The 19,690-nt window shown below is 40.1% G+C and overlaps 1 protein-coding gene across 5 annotated transcripts in view; it reads right to left on the bottom strand.

Moving 5' to 3' along the window:
- ylpm1 (YLP motif containing 1) overlaps window positions 1–8,985 on the bottom strand; it is a 32,528-nt gene extending 23,543 nt beyond the window's left edge. For 4 of the 5 annotated variants that reach the window (XM_084952427.1, XM_084952424.1, XM_084952425.1 and 1 more), the window contains exons 1-6: window positions 8,131–8,985; window positions 6,871–7,098; window positions 6,058–6,096; window positions 4,538–4,726; window positions 2,941–3,452; window positions 93–2,747 (exon numbers count right to left, since the gene is read on the bottom strand). In XM_084952427.1, the coding sequence (XP_084808553.1) occupies window positions 93–2,747; window positions 2,941–3,452; window positions 4,538–4,726; window positions 6,058–6,096; window positions 6,871–7,098; window positions 8,131–8,697 (4,190 nt within the window). In that variant the 5' untranslated portion in view covers window positions 8,698–8,985. The remainder of the gene's footprint in view (window positions 1–92; window positions 2,748–2,940; window positions 3,453–4,537; window positions 4,727–6,057; window positions 6,097–6,870; window positions 7,099–8,130) is intronic. The other variant, XM_084952426.1, reaches the window with a different exon arrangement.
- Between the last annotated feature and the right edge of the window lie 10,705 nt (window positions 8,986–19,690).

The raw sequence follows: 19,690 nt of genomic DNA, 5'->3' as shown, positions 1-19,690 counted from the left end.
TTTTTCAATCTAAGAAAATAAAATAATTGTAAATCACATGGATAGATGCTAGTTTTTGTTTGCCTAATCAATGGTAAATGTTTAGAAATTACCTTATTAGTTTAAGCTCTTGAGCAGCTTTCAAGATGATCTCATGTTGGCGTTGGGAAAGGGCAAGTACATTTGCTCCACTGGCTGCTTCAACTGAACTCTCAGGCAGGTTTGTGACAGGTGTAGCTGCAGGTGGAGGTATATGCAAAGGAATTTCTTCTCTTTGTTCCTCATAGCGAGGTCTACGATCTTCATAGTCTATTGGATACCCTCTCTCTGGCAGTGGAGGACGTCTGGAAGGCCTATCCCAGTCTGAAGGAGGTGGGTAAGATGGTTCATCCGTCCGGTAAGGTGGCTCGTCCCTGTATTCACGAATTCTGAGTTCTCCTCTCCCCCGCTCAAGTTCATCATATTGATATGGGTGACCTCTTTCTCTTTCCTCTTGCCAGTGGGGTTCTCTGAATGGCTCTGATGGTGCCTTGCGGGGGGGATAGTCCCTCTCTGAGAGAGCATGCTCTCTGTCCCACTCAGACTCATGATACCTGGCATCACGACGACAGTCATCAGGACGATAGTCTGGTGGTGGCCGACAGCGATACCCATCTTCCCCATGATCATAATCTACAGCATAACCCTCTTTATAACCTTCTTCATAATCCTCATGTGTTGGACCTGGCGGCCACATGCCTCTTCCTATTCCCCGACCCATAGGTCTCCTCCTCAGTCCTTCCCTATCTAGTATCTCATGTGGAGGTGGTGGAGGACCTCTACCAGGTGGTGGCTGCCAATCTAATTCTCCCTCCGTTCCCTCATCGTACATTGGCTCCTCCAAATGATCTATCATTTCATGAGGTGGTGGTGGCACACGACGCCTGCCTCGTCCTATGTCAGGATGCATCGCATGGCTAGGGGGTTCATGTCCATGGTACATGGGATGCATTGATGGATCCATATTGGAATCATCAGATTCCATTCCGTGGCCTAATGGCTCGTGATCTATTGGCCCATGTGGTGGGAAATGGGGGCGGCCTCGTCCTTGAAGCATGAAACCAGGGTGACCACGTGGGGGACGACCCCGACCAGGAGGAAATGGAGGTCTCATGCCTCTCATTGGTGGTCTCCTTTCAATCCAGTAAGGGTCTTCATCCTCTAAGTACTCATTTGATTCAGCTTCTTCCCAGTGTCTGTCCACTGGTTCTTCCCTTCCCATAGGTGGTCCTCCTCTTCCCATGGGTAATCCTCTTCCCATAGGTGGACCTCCTCTGGCCATAGGTGGACCTCCTCTGGCCATGGGTGGTCCACCTCTACCCATTGGTGGCCCACCTCTGCCCATTGGTGGCCCTCCCCTAACCATTGGTGGTCCTCCCCTACCCATTGGTGGTCCTCCCCTACCCATTGGTGGTCCTCCTCGACCCATAGGAGGACCTCCCCGACCCATAGGGGGTCCACCTCTTCCCATGGGAGGACCACCTCTTCCCATAGGATGACCACCTCTAGGCATTGGGGGCCTTCCTCTCATCATTGGAGGCCCACCTCTCCCCATGTGGGGTCCTCCTATTGGCTCTTGATAATACTCTTCCTCTGTGAAGTGATGTTCTTCTGGCATCCACATTTCTTCTGAGGGCATTTCTGATTCCTCACCACCAAACTGTTCATGTGAAGGATCTTGCCAATAGTAGTTTTCTTGTTCTTCTTGCATACCCACATTTTCTTCAGGGGGCATGTAATCATAAGGCATTTCTCCCATCTCTTCCCCAATTGGTACAGTGTTTTGTCCCTTAAACTCTCCACTGCTCCTCTGCCCACGTCCTCGTCCGCGCACCTGGCTAGGCACTGGGGGCTGGCCTCGTCCCCGACCAGGGGGAGGTTTTGGAGGATCTAGTTTTGACTGCTTTTGTGGCTCTGGTTGGATTCCTGAGGACTTTGGAATCTGTGGTGGTTTGCTGTTTCCCAGTGGTCCATCTGCTGGTTTGTGCGAATTTTGTGTTGTAGTGTTTGATGTAACAGCAGAACTAGTATTTACAGAGGGCTTACTGTTAACAGGTTCAGATTTTTCACCTTTGTCCAAAGTAACACTGCTATTTGAATCCTCAGGTTTTGTATCTGTTTGTAATGTCTGAGGAATTGGTTCACTTTGAACAAAAAAACCCTCAGTTGAAAGTAAGTTGTCATCTGTCATATCTTCAGAAGCGCTCTTATCAACCAATTTCAATTTATCTTTTTCATTTTCAGATAGCGGCTTATCAGATGATTTTTCTGGAGTCTTAGAATCTGGAGTTGGAGGTTGCGGAGTGACTGGTTCCACCTTAGGCAGCATTCCTTGCTGCTGTTTTTCTTGAAGCTTTGGTGGACATTCAAGACGAGGTGAAGGGCCAGTGAGCCTTGTGGAATCAAACCTAGGTGGTTGCCCAAATCGAGGTTGATCAAATCTGGGCGGTCCATCAAACCGTTGCCGTTGTTGATCGAATCTAGGTGGACCATCAAAACGGTGCCTTGGTTGGTCAAATCGAGGGGGACCATCAAAACGGTTAGGTGGTTGGTCAAACCTTGGAGGACCATCAAAGCGTTGTTGTGGGTGGTCAAATCTTGGAGGCCCATCAAATCGCTGTTGCGGTTGGTCAAACCTTGGGGGTCCATCAAATCGCTGATGTGGCTGGTCAAACCTTGGAGGTCCATCAAATTGCTGCTGTGGTTGTTCAAATCTGGGGTTGTTTACCCTGGGAAATAAAACAAAATAACAAAACAAAAACAAAAATTAAAAAAAACCCACCCCATTTAAAGAAAACAATAATTACAATTAAATATGAAGCAATTTTATATAAAGATGTGCTTTTAAAAGATAAATATAACCAAATGTATAACTGAGCAAAACATAGTAACACATAGTAATAAAAGACAATTACAACTTACCGTGGACCCCTGACATTGTTGAAACTTGGTGGCTGGACAACTGGGGGAACTGGGGGTTGGACTCCTATGCCACTAGGGGCACTTCCTCGAACTGAGGGCACAGCAGGTGACTCTGAATGTGCTACAAAACCAGTAGGCTGTGGACCTTGAAGTCTTGGACCAACAGTAACAGGGGTCTGCTGCATACCTGGGTTTACTGACTGCTGCAAAGGCGTGTCTTGTACAGGGTACTGGCCATACTGTCCCATCATTCCACTATTATATTGGCTTGACGCAAACGGTACCATGGCAGTGAGAGTAGCCACTCTTTCTTGAAGGTGGGCATTTGTTGCATTCATCTGTTCCTTCCACTGTTTCCACTGATGCCCATAATCCTGCAGTTGGTCTTTATGAGGATAGCTCTGGAATTGCTCATACCACAGGGTGAAGGAGTGATTCCAGTCTTGGAATAGAGGTGTGAACTGCTGCTGTTGCATTTCGTAGTGCCTCAGCTGCAATTCTGCAGACATTGACTGCAAAAGAGAATTTTGGTGATTATTTATTGCTTAATTTTACATGCAGATAGGATAAGTATTTAGAAAAACACATTTGGGTTTGTACCCAAATTGAATGAAGGGTTTAGGGCTTTGCTTTTTAATAGGAAATACATTCTTTTTAGGAACCAACTTAACTGGGTTAATGATTCAAAAGATATTTTATGGACAGAATTGAGCTATTCTTTAATTCTAAACTAATTAAGAAGGTAAAAGGTTGGTGTGAAAGCACAACACAATATCTAACAAACTATTAATGAAAACAGATCATCCTTAGGCTGCAAATATAAAACAAATCCCATGTGATATGCAGAAAGCATTAGTAGCAAGTTTTTACGCTGCTCTGCAAGTCAACAAGGTCTGGAGATTCACTACAGACAACAGAAGTGGATGATAACACATGAGCTTTTCCGTGGTGAAGACAAAAAGCAAACTATCCCCAAAAAACAGCCAAGTGTAGCACACTCTGCAATAGTTAAACATATCATTTTACAAGTCACCAAGAGAAGACTTTATAACTGTAAGTACAGAAGGTTTAACACCAGGCGCAAACTATTCATCAGCCTTAAAATGGAGAATGACTGAACCTGCCAAAAAACAAAAAGCCAGACAGAATACAGAATAATCAGCAGAAAGCATAAAGAAAGCTGGGACCAGCTCATGATTCAAAGCATAACATCACCTATCAAACACAATCGAAGCAATATGATACATGGGCATGCTTCACTATATGTTTAGGGATGATGTGACAGTGAATCCCATTGACTTCAGACATGTATAAGGATATGCTGTGCGCTCATATTAAGCCAACTGTAACAAAGCTGTTGCACCCCGAGAGTTTTCCCACGATACCATCTCTAGAGTTTAAAGAGAATGGTCCAAAAGTGCATAGGAGGAATCATGGAAGCTGTGTCACTGCTTAAATATTTCCAGATGCAACTGTACATACAGTAATAACAAAGTAATTACAACTGTACATAACTTATAACAAAGTAATTACTCAGACATTACACATGAAACTGAAAACTTATTGGCCATCAAGATGCCATTGGCCATTTACCTACCTGTAGGTTTGCAGGCTGTTGAATGAGGCGTTGGTATTGCTCCAGAATCTGCTGAAGCTTCTCATGTTGTTGCATGAGAGCCTGATATTGTAAACCGGCTCTCTGCTGTTGAACCTGTTGCCAGTGTGCTGCTGCAGCCTGTAACTGCTGAAGGCGAGCAGCTTCCTCTGGGTCTTTTGGTACTTCAGGCTTTAAACAGAAACAAGAAAAAATTATAGCACAGTATATCACTGTAAATCACAAAGAATTTTTCTTTAAAAAAAAAGTGTATGCAGTTTGTAATGAAGGGAAGGAAATTACTTTACGATGAATCCAAGACACTATTGAGAACAAAAAACATTTTAGGTAAGAGTGCCTTAAAATACTGCTCATATTGCTTAAATATTGGACATGGGATGAGTACTATAACTGGGAAAGAGCCATTACAAACACTATTACAATTACAATGGGAAGGATGAATGAAAGTGGTTGATTCCTGCACACTTAAGCCACTTAATTCATATTATGGCAGTTAACACAAACAATGGGATAAAATACACTGACCCGCTACTTCATTAGGTATGCCTGTTTACCTGGTTGTTAATGCAAATTTCTAATTAGCAACTAAATGGCAGCAAATATGTATTTCAGTATGAGGTCATGGTCCAGACGACCTGCTGAAGTTTGAACTGAGCATCAGAGTGGGGACGAAAGGTGATTTAAGTGACTCTAAATCATGCTGTAAACATACACGGCAGACCCAGTGGCATTTTGATACTGTTTATTAATACTTAGTTGGTTGCTGTTTACAACGCACACAGAGCTGCAGCTCTCCCGCTGCCCGCTCAACATTACCACAACAACCACAACCACAGGACCCAGTACAATATTTAATTCGGCGGGGCGTGATTGTGGATGCCGTGCAGGTGCATCCGCCTCCTCTGCACGGCACCGCAGGCCACGCCCCGCCACACATGCATTTTCAATCATTTTCTTTTTTCTAGGGTTTGCAGTGAATGGTCCAAAAAAAGAAATTATCTAGTAAGGGATAATTTTCTTCAGGGTGCCAGAGGACAAAGGATAATGGTCTGATTGCTTCAAGCCAATAAGAAGGGAACAGTAACTTAAATAACTACTTGTTCTTCCAAGATATGCAGATGAGCATCTCTGAATGCACAACACTTTTAGACAGATACACTATAGAAGCAGAAGACATGACAACAAGTTCACTGTACTCAAATGACCTCACCGCTCACCAAATCTCAATCCAATAAAGAACCTTTAGGATGTGGTAGAATGGGAAATTCCCAACAATGATGTACAGCCACCAAATCTGCAGCATCTGTATGTGTCTGTCTATATGGACCAATATCTCAAAGGAATGTTTCCAGGAATTTGTTCAATCTATCCCATGATAAATTAAGGTCGTTCTGAAGGAAAAAGTGGGTCCAAACCAGTACTAAAAAGGTGTACCTAATGAAGTATCCAGTGAGTTTATTGAGGAACACTACAATAATGGCAGAATGGGTAGTGTGACTTACTGTGTCTGTAAATGTAGGTGGTTTTCCTACATTTTCACTCTGTAAATTTATGTAAACAATATAAACAGTGTTTAGATTCAGGAACAAACTAATTTCTCTTAATACTGGTTGTGGTGTGTTCTTAAAGGCTATTGAATAAAACACTGGTAATGTTAACACTATGCAACTTGCTTAAATTCCCAGGCAAACGGACAAACATTTTATCTGTGACTGCTTCTTGAATAGTTGCCGGTAGAGGTAAAGCCTTCATTAATAACTTGCAAAAATAAAAAATAAAAAAATGATCTCAGATTTCCACAGAATTCGGTGCAGCCCAGGAAATTTTAATTGTCCATTACAGCATTCAAATGCATTATTATTTTATTATTATTCATATATTTAGTTTGACAAACCTATAATATAAACTTTGAGCACACACCAACCTTTAATTCACAAAGAGAAAGCCATGCTGTTAAAACGTATTTTATGACTTATGCAATATTTTAATAGTACGTCGTATCGCAAATTATTTTAAAAAATTATCAAATTAGGAAACTATTTATGTGTTACTCCTTATATATTATCCACAATGCAAGTCAAATTTTTAACTGGAAGCTTTGACATGCTAGCCTCAAGCAGAAATCCGGATAATCCTACAGAGATGTGTGGGTTAAGCTCACTTTTAGAGTTCAGCTCTATTGAAAACTGATATCACTTACAAATTCCAACAGATTTTGCACTGCTTTCATTGTAGCAAACTAATACTAACTAATAAGATATTAATGTGCAAATTGATGGCGTTCACTGTTTATCCAATGGTGTAGGAATTCTTACCCTTACTTCCTCAGGTAGTGGTGGCGGTGTTGGAGGTTCCTCTTTAGGCGGCGGTGGTGGTGGTGTGCTTTTTGGTGGTTCTAATGGAGGGGGCGGAGGAGCTGTTTTGCCTGGGGGTGGTGGCAGGGGAAAAGAGCCATCTCCATCTTTCTGATTCTGTTTGGCTCTCTCTTGCTTCAATTTCTGTAGATTCTGAAGATGCTGTTTGTACCAGAGCTGCTGCTGCTCCTTGCAGAAACAATTACAAGAAGATCTGTTCAGCCATTTTCACACAATAATCTTGGACAATTACAGGAGAATTAGGTCTGAACAGTTTTCCTTTTTTTCCAGTAAATTACTTGCTTCTAATATGTTCACAGTGCTGGAAATACTGTTTTCTGTCAGGAAACTACCTGGGGGTATACGAGAATATCATCTGCATTACTCTCCTATCAAACATCACAAAGTCTATTTTTTAAGTATCTTACAGGTTAAGGATCTAATAGTCGCCAATCTGTCTGCATTCTCACATGCACCTCTATTTGATAAAGATGGTGTACAAAAACACTTCAGAAGAACAACTAAGGAAACTGGTGTATGTGCTTGGGTGAAGAGTCTATGAAGAGGCTATTAACTTTCCCTCTACCTAGTATGCTTTGTGAACCAAAAAGTTTCTGTCATTAGTCTGTTTATTTCTACATACTTGACAACCTCTACAGTGACAGTCTTACCCTAATATTGGCTTTGTATCATTTTTTTTGTCCATAAGCCCCAAAATATATGCCAGATGTACCTTTTGGTACACATTAGGCTGCAGAAAAACAAACTTTTGTCTGTGGCCACAATCCATGACTTGCCTATTCAAAGTGAAAGTGTTTATCCTCTGGTGCTTACACTGTTTGTATTTGTTCAATACCGATTCATACTTAGAAACAAAAACAAAGGAGTAGGATTTCTTTATGCTGTGCATTCTTAAATTAAGAAGGCTAGGAAGTTAAGAATATGTCACACTTCTCTTAAATTTATACTTCAGATTAAAAAGCTCAGGATATTTACTTGGTGGTATTATTAAGAATCGGGTGGCTTAACAGTAAAATATCAAATTAGGGTCCAAGCTTCCCTAGCTGAAAATTACATTTTAAAAATAATAATATATTGTACTCTTCACTAGCTTGGGTTGAATGGTGTTTTCCTGTTAAATAGTGCAATGTACCTTCATACGTCTTTGTTATTTACTAATTTCATGTATATTATTAGTAATTCAACACTAAAAGCCATTACCTGCAACGGTAAGGATTTCTCGTCTTCTGCCGTGGGGGCCTCCTTGGGTTTGGGAGGACTGCTGTTCTCTGGTGGCTTTGATGGCTGCGGCTCTGGAGGGGGAGGCACAGGCTGGGTATCGGTGGGATGCGGTTGCGGAGGAAGTGGAGGAGGCTGCTGGTGACCCTGTTTGGGAGCAGGGGGTACTCTCGTCGCTGAAGTCTCTTCTGGTTTAAAGTAGGACTGAGCGCCAGCGCCGCTGTCTACATGTGCCGGTCCTTCTGGGCGCCACGACGACCCCATGTACCCACCAGCGTGTGCAACGCCGTATGCAGGAGCAGCAGTACTGGCATTGTTGCCGTGTTGTAATACAGACTGGAGCTGTTTCTGGTGGAGCATCTGCAGCTGCTGCATCTGCTGGAGGTGCTGCTCCTGCAAGCTGGAAAACAACGAGCCGCTGGAGGAGGCCTCGAAACCGCCGAATCCGGGAGCCTGGCCAGTGTGGCTGCCAGCCAGTGGCTTACGGGGCCCAGCACCTCCATAGTTTTGGGACTGAGGTGCACCGTAATTTCCCCAGGTGGGATACATCGTTAAAAACAAAGCAGCACACGGCCTTTGTGGAGGCACATACAGTCTAGCCCAGAGCGGCTTCCAAAGCTAACAGCTAACGTCGACCTACGTTTTTTAAACAAAACGACGGCTACATTCTAATTTCCCCACTGAGCACCAACACATTAAATAAAGATATCAACACAGATTGAATAACAGCTATCCGTTATAGGATATGATGTAACGCTGTGAAACTATATTAGAAAAATGTTCATACGGTTTTGCAGTTGAGCGACCGACATTAGACGGCACACTGCTGATGACGGAAACACATCACACATTAGATGATGACATCCGGTCAAGCGCTGAACGTATAATCGTGATTTTTTTTTAAAGTTATCTGCAGTATATACATTTTTAACTTAACGATACATTACATTTTTTGTCTTCTGTTTGATCTGTAAAATATATATATATTTTTTGTTTTTTATTGTTGTTAGCGGCTGCTTCTTTTTTCCTGATCATTATTGTTGTTGTTGTTGTTGTTATGATCTATGATAATGATTATATATTATCTGTATCAGTGTTGCCCATCAGTAATCAAAAGGTCTTTAGTCAAAGCATCTGTTGTAATTGTTGATATCTACCTAATCAAGCATTTGTACCATAATAGAGAAACAAGTTATTATTATGGATGCAAAACACTCAATTAAATACATAAATAAATAAATGAAAGGCGTCTGCTTTGTTTCTGATCACTTGCTGAGTTTTCATGCCATCTCGGAACACATACTTTCGTTGCTGTTTTGTTCTATTACCACAAGAGGGAGACATTTACAAGCACATTCCAGCGTCCCCCCCCCCTCCCCCTCAAAAAACAAACACAAACAAAACAAAATAACATACAAAAGTACAAACAAGTTGTTATTATTATTATTATTATCATCATTATTATCATTATTATTATTATTATTATTGTTACTGGAAAAAATTGAGCACTTAACGATTTTGGACTGAAAGGTCACACAATGCAAATTGTAAAAGCCATCACTAATTAGAAATATAAACCAACAAGAAGTATTCACAGAAATGTTTTATTACATTGTACTGAGTAAAAAATTCTATAGGAGATGATATGAAAATACTTTTTTTTATTATCAATATTATTCTGCAATGTGAGTTCCATCCATCCATCCATCCATCCATCCATCTACCCGTGTGTGTGTGTCCACCGACTGTATGTACAGTCTATGAGTGTTTTCATATAGTTCTGTAAGTTTCATCCATTGACTGAGAAACCAACTGTGGGAGTTCAGGCTGTGTTTGAAGTGGGTTTATCAGCGTACAGGATGAGATCTGTGGTGGGTAAAGGACCAGTGACTTTAGGTTGCCCTTGAGGTCTGATACACATAAGAGTATTTTTTTCTTAAGATCACCAGTAAATCTGTATTAATTTTGACCAGAACCACTTAAAAATAATCGTTAAAGCGGATTAATCAAGCTGGTCCTGTTTAATGTCTCCCGTTAATTAGTTTGTCAGCAGTGTTTTAATATCGCCTAATGACTTCATATTTCACTGATGACATTCAAGGGGTGTTAAAAGAGGGGAAATGGCCCATTCAGGATTCAGTTCTTTCACTTAAGACGCCCTCGATGAATAAGACAAGGTCACGGAGGCCTAGCCTTTAGGGAGAGATACTTTATCAGGGGATGGGGGTGGGAGAAATCCCATAGAGGAAGTTCTCTCCCCTCTAAAACAGCATGACGGGCACAATGTGATACAGTTCTGTCTTAGGACAATACACCGCACAGAGGATTCATGATAGAGCTTAGGGCAGCCACTCTGTATTGGATGGCAGAATAACCCCACAGTACACAATAATGGTGACACTAAGGACCAATGCTTTTGGATAGGAGAAACGTTTGACGCTTATTGTCATATATATTTTTATGGTGCGTTGAAAGCTGGGTTGAAACTATATCATTTAAATATTTATCGACTTTTAGACATGTAAAGAAAAACACCAGTGAAGAAGTTAGCCCCTTTTCGATCTTCATCAGCAGTTTAGAAAGCTTTCTAAGCAAGAACAAAGAAATCAGAAATCGTAAAGTTGTAGCTCACAGTATTGAGGACACGGCATTTTCTCTGAGATGAAAATCCTATGTTAAACAAAATGCTCAATGGAGGCTAATGGATCCCAAACAAGTCCATGCACTGCTTCCAAAATGCTTTGTTTGACAAATCAATTTTCCCATAACCCGGTGAGGAGAAAAGTGATGTGGATTGATTGCCCCCCCTGACTTTGTTTCCAGAATATTGTTTGATGGCTGGATAGATTAATTGGTATGACATTTGAAAGCCTTCTCTTGACTGTCAGCATCCGAGCCTCGATATGCCGATCGAACCTCTGTCTAATTGTCTCCTCTATAATACCTCAATTCACAAATTAGAGACGGTGCCTCTATAAACTATTCCCCATGTAAGGCCCAAACAACATCACACTGCTCAATCAAACACTGGTTTGAATAGGAGCGATGCTGTGGACTGATAAGATAGAGTGCATTAAAGGGCATCACCTAAACCGCTGTGCCAGCACATCTTTCCCTCGGCACGGAAGATCCGAAATATACAAGTCAGATCCCAGCAGCAAGTTAACAGACTCTGGACTCAACAGTCTGTCAAAGCTCACACTATCTGAATCTTTATTAATATCCTCATTTAAATTAGGACTATTAAAGGACAGAATAAAAGGGTAAATCATGTACATCACTGACCTTGTAGTGTAAGCATGTAGTTCTCTTATTTGCTTTGTAAGCGCATGGCCATGTTTTTGTGAGGTAAAAGTCAGAATTTTAACCTTTACAGCTGACCCATGTCCATTCATATGACACTAAAGTAATTAAGTAATAAATAAACCAAGGGTGTCAAACTCTTAAGAAGTTTAACTACATGCTGAATCCTTCACATGTCTTAGTAAAAGAAATAATAAGTGTAATTTGAGCAGCATGTCTCAGTTTTTCTACATGATAAAGAAATGCTGCTGGACTTAATGGAAGAAATCTGTCAGCACAACTATTTGGGCTTAGAAAATTACAGTCAAATTTTCTGGTAGCTCATTGAGCAGACTGTCCTGTAATTGTTAAAGAAAGTTTCTGCAATTTGTTTATTTGCTTGATTCATTTTGTTTTCTTTTTACAGAGGGCTCACCATAAAACTTAAATTGTATTGTAGATAGTTATTTAAATGTTTGTCTATTACTTAGATACCGTGGTGTAGTGTGAATGGGCTGTAGAGCTCATGAAAATACAGTAAAAAAAAAAAAATCAAAAGTCTATGCCTTCCTTTACATTTTCCAAAGCAGTACGTGGGTCTTACTGGAGTTTTTTGTGGGCCAATTCTGGGCCCCGGATGAATAGTTTGACAGCCCTGATATAAACAAATAAATGACAAAAAGGTTCCTGCTTTTTCACTATTTACTATTGAAATCTGTTTTGTTTTGTTTTGTAAAGAATGTTTTCTGTAATTTTACACATTTATTTATTTGTTCTTCCAAATTTCTTTCATTTACAACTTAGAGATCTTGTAGAAAAACTAAGATGTACCATTGAAATTGTACTTCTTATTCTTATATTAAGTTATCTCAGGGAGTTGAATTTCTGTAGAGTGACAGAAAGGGAAGTTTCATTGGTCTGGCCCACTTAAGATCAAATAGGTTGCACGTGGCCCATGATGTAAAGTGAGTTTGACCCTCCTGGTGTAAATAATGAAACCGCGTTTGATGAATTCCAGTTGTCCACTGTCCCATTGTCCCACTGTCATTATGGTATTAATGGTTAGAAGATAGTTGTTTTTCATGTGAAAATGTTAAATTAAACATCAGATAATATGGTTTTTGTGCAATGTTCTGTTGCTTTTACAGTGTGGAAGTAAAGAAGAAAATATACACTATATAGTGTTTTTTTTGGGGGGGGGGGGCTTACACTGACTTTTGGGATGTTATGAAGTGTTTTTGGATTTCACAAAACAGTGTGACTGTCTGTTCCCATAGCAATGTAAAATACTGAATCTGGCCAAATGCAGGTTACTTGATTGGCAGTTGTACATGCAGTCTTTACCATTTTCCTGATACATTTTCCTTAATGATTAATTATGTGAATAAGTAAACCTTTAAATTTAAACATTTCAATTGCATTTAATTCAGAAATATTGCTTCATGTTTATCAGTGCCAAGACTATTTTTTTAGTGTATCTGCAGATGCTTATATAGTTGTGATAGGCTAATATCAGCAGATAATAATGTGTTGGCCGGACTTTAGTATACAGTACATAATAATGCCAATTTTTACAGTAATCCTGACTTATACTAATTAACAAGGCATTATAACAGCATCATTTACATTAGTTATCGCATATACAGCAGTTAAAGTTAGAAGCACAAAGTCTGAATTTGTTATTTTCCACCCACTATAATCTCTGATACTTTTGTGTTTACAGACTGTGCCTCCCCCTCCAGAGCCGCAGCCATCAAAGCTACCGCAGAACAGCGGTCCTCCCAAAAAAAAGGAGACAGGCTGGTTTACAGTCCTAAAAGCACCAATAGTCTGTTAGTTCTCTGAGGGAAAGCAACATGTTTCATTAAATCAGATCTGTCGTTGGTGGGATGCCTGCCCACGACATTTTATCACCTTTTATTTATCATTCAGAATGACTAATTGTCCGACTTGACTCCAATTTTATGGGCTGGGCTCCTCACAGAGCAAGCTGCTCAGACGCCCTCCTCCCTTCAGCAGCTTGCTCCTCCCTATCACCCCAACACACCCACTTGCCTTTGAAAAAGTGTAATTGAATGAGTTTACGTCGTCAAATTGATTAATCATATTAATTTGTACTTATTAGTGGGATGGTTGAAAGCGATGACAATTAGATTAATGAAATTAGTTAATTCTTCCTACCCACGCCACACTCCCAACTATGAAGAAAGGGGGGAAAAAGGCATACAAAGGGAGACTGTTATGACAAAATTGGCAATCAAGATTTGGCTGCTAATTGAATGTCTGGTTTTTTATTAATGATGAGCTTTATAAGAAGACCTTGAGAAGAGAATATTAATTGATTAATCAAAGTCCTCCAAATTATGCGGGGAGTATACAAAGCAGAGGTCTGACGAAGCCCCCACCACCACCATCACCGCCACGTTACATTTAGAAGAATGTCCTGTAGTTAGTTTCACTGGAACATAGACCTGTTTGATAAACTGTTCACTGATGTCTGAGTTTCTAGCTGCTGCTTACATTTGTTCATGTAATTTACTTTTAATCTATTTGCTTAAATAATTCAAAGTGATTAAAACCTGATTTTGCATCCATATTAAGCTTATATTTTCCATCATCAGCCCACTGGTTTAAAGACAGAAGTCTTTATTTTTGCATTGCAATACAAGGGGAACCTCCCCACACTTTACTGTAAAGCATTACAGTTGCCTGATCACAGATCATTTGCAGGGAGCCACATGTCCCAGCAGGACCGCAGCCAGACATTCATCATACCTGTTTGCCTGTGCTGGAAAAACAAAATATATGTAAATATAAGTAAATGGAGTGTGAGATCCCTCAAGCCGATAGAGTGCTTTGAATTTCATTAAGCAACAAGCTGTCCGCCTGTTATAAACGATACCGGTGAAAAAGAAGTGATTGTTGGATATGATAAAGGTGAAATGCAATAGTTTATGCCACCATGAATCTGATTGTAACGCTCACACTATTAGAAAGGCTGATAAGAGCATTTATGACTATTTGCTTTGTGTCAAAAAGGGAAGTGGGCTGTTTGATTAATACAAGTAGCTGGCTGCTTCTAGGTCCTGCAAGAATGCGTTGTTGCATATAACTTACAGAGGCAGTAATGGGCTGGTTTATATACTAAAATGTGACCTGCCACACATGTGAGATAAGCAGAATTATGACTAGCACATTGTGCATTTACAAAGTGCTATGCTTGATATGCATTCTGTATAAATGTGGGTGAGTAATGTCTTTGTTTTCACTAAAGAAATATGTGCTTAAATGACAAGATGCTATCTGCTAATGTGGTCTGTATAAAAGTGCAGGAATGGTTGCTTTTTACATTTAAAAAACATATAAATCTTGCTCACACTTATGCAGCCAGAATGGATTGCACCAAGTTTTCAGCCATTCAATCAACATATCGGGGCACTTAGCTTTAGCTTATATCCTCAGTGTGTTCCTTTATATGGAGGGAATACTTGATAGTAAAGGAGGCTGTGTGAAATCATAATTGAAATAATAAAGTTTGTGTGGCTTAGCAGACCCCCACTGGAGGTTTATCGGCTCACATAACACACCCACACACACACACATTATTTCCTAGATATTTAATTACACTCTGGCTTAAAATTGTACAAAAAGATGAATAGTTCCTTTAAAGGGCTCAGATCTGTTATTAAGTCTAATGTTGTTCAATCTAACAGAAAGACAATAAATCTACATGGCTGAGAATCTGAACCTGAGGACACATCAGCATTTTTATTTGATCCCTTGTTCATCCTCAGCTGTAGCAGGAAATAATCTACCAATCAACCACTCAAATATCTGCAGATTTCATGATCCTGATTTCCCACTGAGAAGATCTAAAATCTGTCCTGAAAGTACAGACGACAGCCATCAATGCTAGACTTGATCAAATGCTACTGCACTAGTCAGAGGCCATCAGTGGTCAAGGCACCCTCATTGGCAGGATCTATTGTCTCTGTTTACACAGTCCATCCTCTTTAAACTGTGCTATCGATCTTGGCCTAGGTCATGGGTTTGGCATCAGGGTAGCGAGGAGGTGGAGAGGTTGGATGGAGGAAGGGTGTACGTGGGAGAGTAAGGACAGAGAAGGGAAGAAGAGAATAAGGACACAGAGGAAGACACTTCCCCAGGGTGTTTCTTGTGCCAATTTCCTCTTATTTAGCATTTGACCCTGGTCTTGGCTTTACAACTCAATGCAGCAGCCTCATGTTCAGCATATAGTCAATGCATGCCAATACTTTGAATGAAGACTTGCCACTGCTTGCAACAAAACCTTAAAAGTACTCTAAAACGAAAAAATGTTTTTCATCTGAGGCTGGAGGTGTGGGGATGTCTTTTGTTCCCAGGTCAATATTTGAGCGAAGGTAATGAAATTCAGCCATTCTTATTTTTCACAATAAGGCAGGGGTTTTGCAGCTACAAATGTGTTATTTAGTTACAAGATTTTATTGGTGAGGTCTGTTGCTGTTTTACTCCACACTCCAGTCCATTAGCAGCATTGCTGCCAGAGCAGGGCCGATAAACCATCTGGCCAGGCTCCTGAAAGAGATAGCAGCATCTTAATGGAGTGAAAAGGTAAAAGCAATTAATGTCACATTAGCACATCACTAATAAGGCCTGACCCTCAGTATGCTGCAGAGGCAATAATTGGTTTGTTCACAGTGGGCCTAACAACCGTGTTGAAGCTGATGCTGAGTCTTGAAAAAGAATTCCACAAACCAATCACTTTCAGCACACTTGATGGACTGGTTCTTATATAGTGCTTTGGTACTTGTTAACACTTCATAATACAACTCATGTGATTCCCCTGTAAAAACATGGAATTCTAATGCATTTTATTTGAAATTACAATGTAATTATATTTATAGACAAATACTTAAAGCTAGGCACACTAGAATATGGGGGTAACAAGTCGGGTTGTTACACGAAACAAATAAATAGTAGTAATACTAATGTTAAGAACTGCATCTGTAATTTTAAGTACTGCATAATTTCCTGGTAAATAAGTGGAAAGACAGATAATATTTCCTCATCTTACACTGTAAGCATGCTTTGCTTTCTGGGGCGAGGGCCATATTATGAAATATTATGAAAATTGTAAAAAGGCAAGCTTAATCCACTCCATAATATAACCCGTTGTCCAAAAAGTACAGTGTACTTACAATGTAAGATGGGGAAATATTGTTTGTTTTTCAACTAAATTACTAGGAAATTTGTTACGCTGTACCTAAAATTACACTCAATATAACTGGTGTCTCCTTTCCTGTAAAATAACTGGAAGTTAGGTAAGGCTACGGCACACCATAATATGGTGTATTTGTGATGTAAGATTTTAAAATATTGTTTGTTTTTCCAGTAAATTGCCAGGGAAAAATGTAGCTCTTACTTACACATTATTTAAACGTAATTCATAGTATAATTATTTCTTTATTGCCTGGCTTGTTACCCACGTGTTCTAGTGTACCTACCTTAATGTATTTGTATATAAATACAATTATGTTGTAAAATCAAATAAAATGTGCCAATATTTCATTTAATTACAGGGGGATTACACCCTTAGTCTTTGGCCATATTTCAAACTGTTACCATCTACTCGAGCTTTCAAAGCACGCTATACAACACACCTCATTCACACCAGGACTTTTTCCTATTTCCAGGTCTTATCTATCTAAAATTCAGAAGCAACTCAGGGTTCAGCATCTTGCCCAAGTACACTTAGGCATGCAGACTGGAGTACCCAGGGAAACCCCAACCATGATATGATTAGTAGATATCGTAGTGGATCTCCTAAGCCACAGCCAACAATGTACTGCCGCTGATATTTACAATGTGAACAGCAGCGACTGAGTTTTTGGTTACGCAATGGCCTGTCTGACTTCTAATGAGTATAAATGTCACATGGAGTTTTATCTTGGGTTTAACTAAAATAGATGTAGGGCCTGTGGTTGTCTGTTTGTTGTGCCACAACAGTATCTCGCCATATGGAATATTAATCTGCACTGAAACTTTATTCCGGTGAAAAAGACAAAATAAATAAATAAAAATCAAAAATCAGCATCCAAAGTTTCATGCAGAAACAACGTGCAGAAACAAAATTGTGAAATTTACAACAGACACTGGTCTGTCCTCTTTAACAAACTGTGTATAACAAACTATAATCCCACGCATTGTTGCCATGACCTCCCTCACTTTCAGCTCCTGCCTTTGAACTGTAATTCAGACTTCACGCGGTGGCGGCAGCCGGCCTCATCTCTAGAGCTTTCCCCAAACAAAACATGTCCTTTCTGGCTTGAATGGGATTGGGAGGGTTTAAGATTTGGCTTAATTGTTGTCTTTTCCGGTGTTTAATTATAAAAACACCAAAGCACTGTCATTGCTGCCGTCTAATTCCACCATGTTCCGCTAATTATGCTGTGTTAATGTAGGCTTTTCTGTTACAGCGTCACACTCATTAACTTAGCGGTGACACTGCCCTTAATTGGATAAGAGGCCATTTAACTCACTTCTCTTTGATTAAAATGATCGCCTGCTTTGAAACATCAATCCAGAGAGCATGAAACAGCAGCTTCCCTCGTAAAAGACTTTAAAAAGTTTGACATCTGTCAAATCTCTGAATATAACTCCTCATTAGAAAATGCTTTCACTGGAATTGCACATACCTGCAAAGTAAAATGGCCCCATGCATGGGGTGTCACTTGCTGCAGAGCATGTGATTGTTGCAGATCCAACCACTGCTCACAGGTTTAATAAGGATCAGTCTAGAAAGAGAAGCTCTGCAAACCTCCAAAATGTCAGACACTGCGGTATCATCACTCACAGCAAATGGGCTTCTTCCTCCAATTCCCACCTTTGTTTCTTTTTTGTTGTGATCCCCTGGGATCTTGTGCACAGCAGTAATGCTCTGAACTGTCCTGATGTAGAATATAAGACAAGAGGAGCAACAAGCTGATCTGGATTTCTTCTCTTGGAGCAGTTTTATAGAAGCACACTAAATGCATGTAGAATTCAACATACGTTACTTTAACATTAACTGACAACAAGTCAGCTTTCTGCTGCTGGCTGCCATGTTTAAGCAGCTCACAGTTAATATCAAGCAGACCTCCATTTAACTTTAGGCCCGGTAAAGACAAAAAGCAGGACGAGAGCGGCGTTGCTTTCCAATCTTCCGTACCCCTGTTCCCATACCCACACATGCCCTCAATTACCCTATGAGCACTGCATGTGCAACATCATTAATAAGATCCACTAATAATGGTGGCGAGCTCCATTGGCCGTGAGTGAGATTTGACTAATTACTGTAATTGTATTGGAGTCATGCTCATTAAATATGAAAATTGTGTTCTGTGAAATGAATGGGGTTTCATGATCACTCTTGTATGGACAGGCGAGAAATAAATTAGAGAACCGGTTCCCGCTGCACAATTAACCACAGTGCAGACGGCTACCTGCCACACCCCCCGGTCTGGTAATAGAATGTGTATGTGAGACTGTGTGTAATGCGTGGATATTTACCATTACTTGTTGCTAAGATTCTTTTTAATACATGCTATATGCATGACCTGCTTCCTTATGAAATGAGGAGACGTTAATAATTCACAGAGCACATAATTGCAATTATAATGTTTTTCTCAGAGACGTTTCTCAGCTGGATGATAATTTATGTTTTGTTTTTTTTTGTCATTTGATTTGATATTAGCTTTTATCAAGTGCATTCCCTTTTCTGGTATATTTATGCTATATAAATGTTAAACATGACACCTCCACAGAATAATTTGCTGAGAATTTTATAAATATAAAAAATATTATGCTGTAATTATGCTCTCAACACATGGAGACCATTATCACCAACTAAGCAGGCATTTTGTGTCCATTTTGAAACACATAAACCTTGAGAAAAGTAAAAATATGCCTCCCCACAAAATTCTTATAAGGTGTTCTGGGTGCATAAATGCTAAAAAACAAGTCATGTTGCTAAGTGGTTGCCAGGCAAAATGATTGTATCAGAATATATCATGGCTAACTGAGGTTTTGTGGATATAAATTAGATGTTACAGCAGTGACAGAAAATGCTAGGATGCTATTATTAGGTGCTGCAGGGAAATAATGCTAAAAACAGGTCATTTTAGTCAGTTTGTTAGGCGGTTGCTGGCCAACATGGTAAAATCATAGCATCTGCTATAGATAAGAACCTGCAAGGGACTACGATGTAGAAAAGGAAATACAA

Source organism: Perissodus microlepis, chromosome 15 (genome assembly GCF_051167445.1).
Source record: "Perissodus microlepis isolate ML-2025 ecotype Zambia chromosome 15, ASM5116744v1, whole genome shotgun sequence".
NCBI lineage: Eukaryota > Metazoa > Chordata > Actinopteri > Cichliformes > Cichlidae > Perissodus > Perissodus microlepis.
Note: the sequence above shows the minus strand (reverse complement) of the source record. Positions and strands in the feature narration are given on the sequence as shown.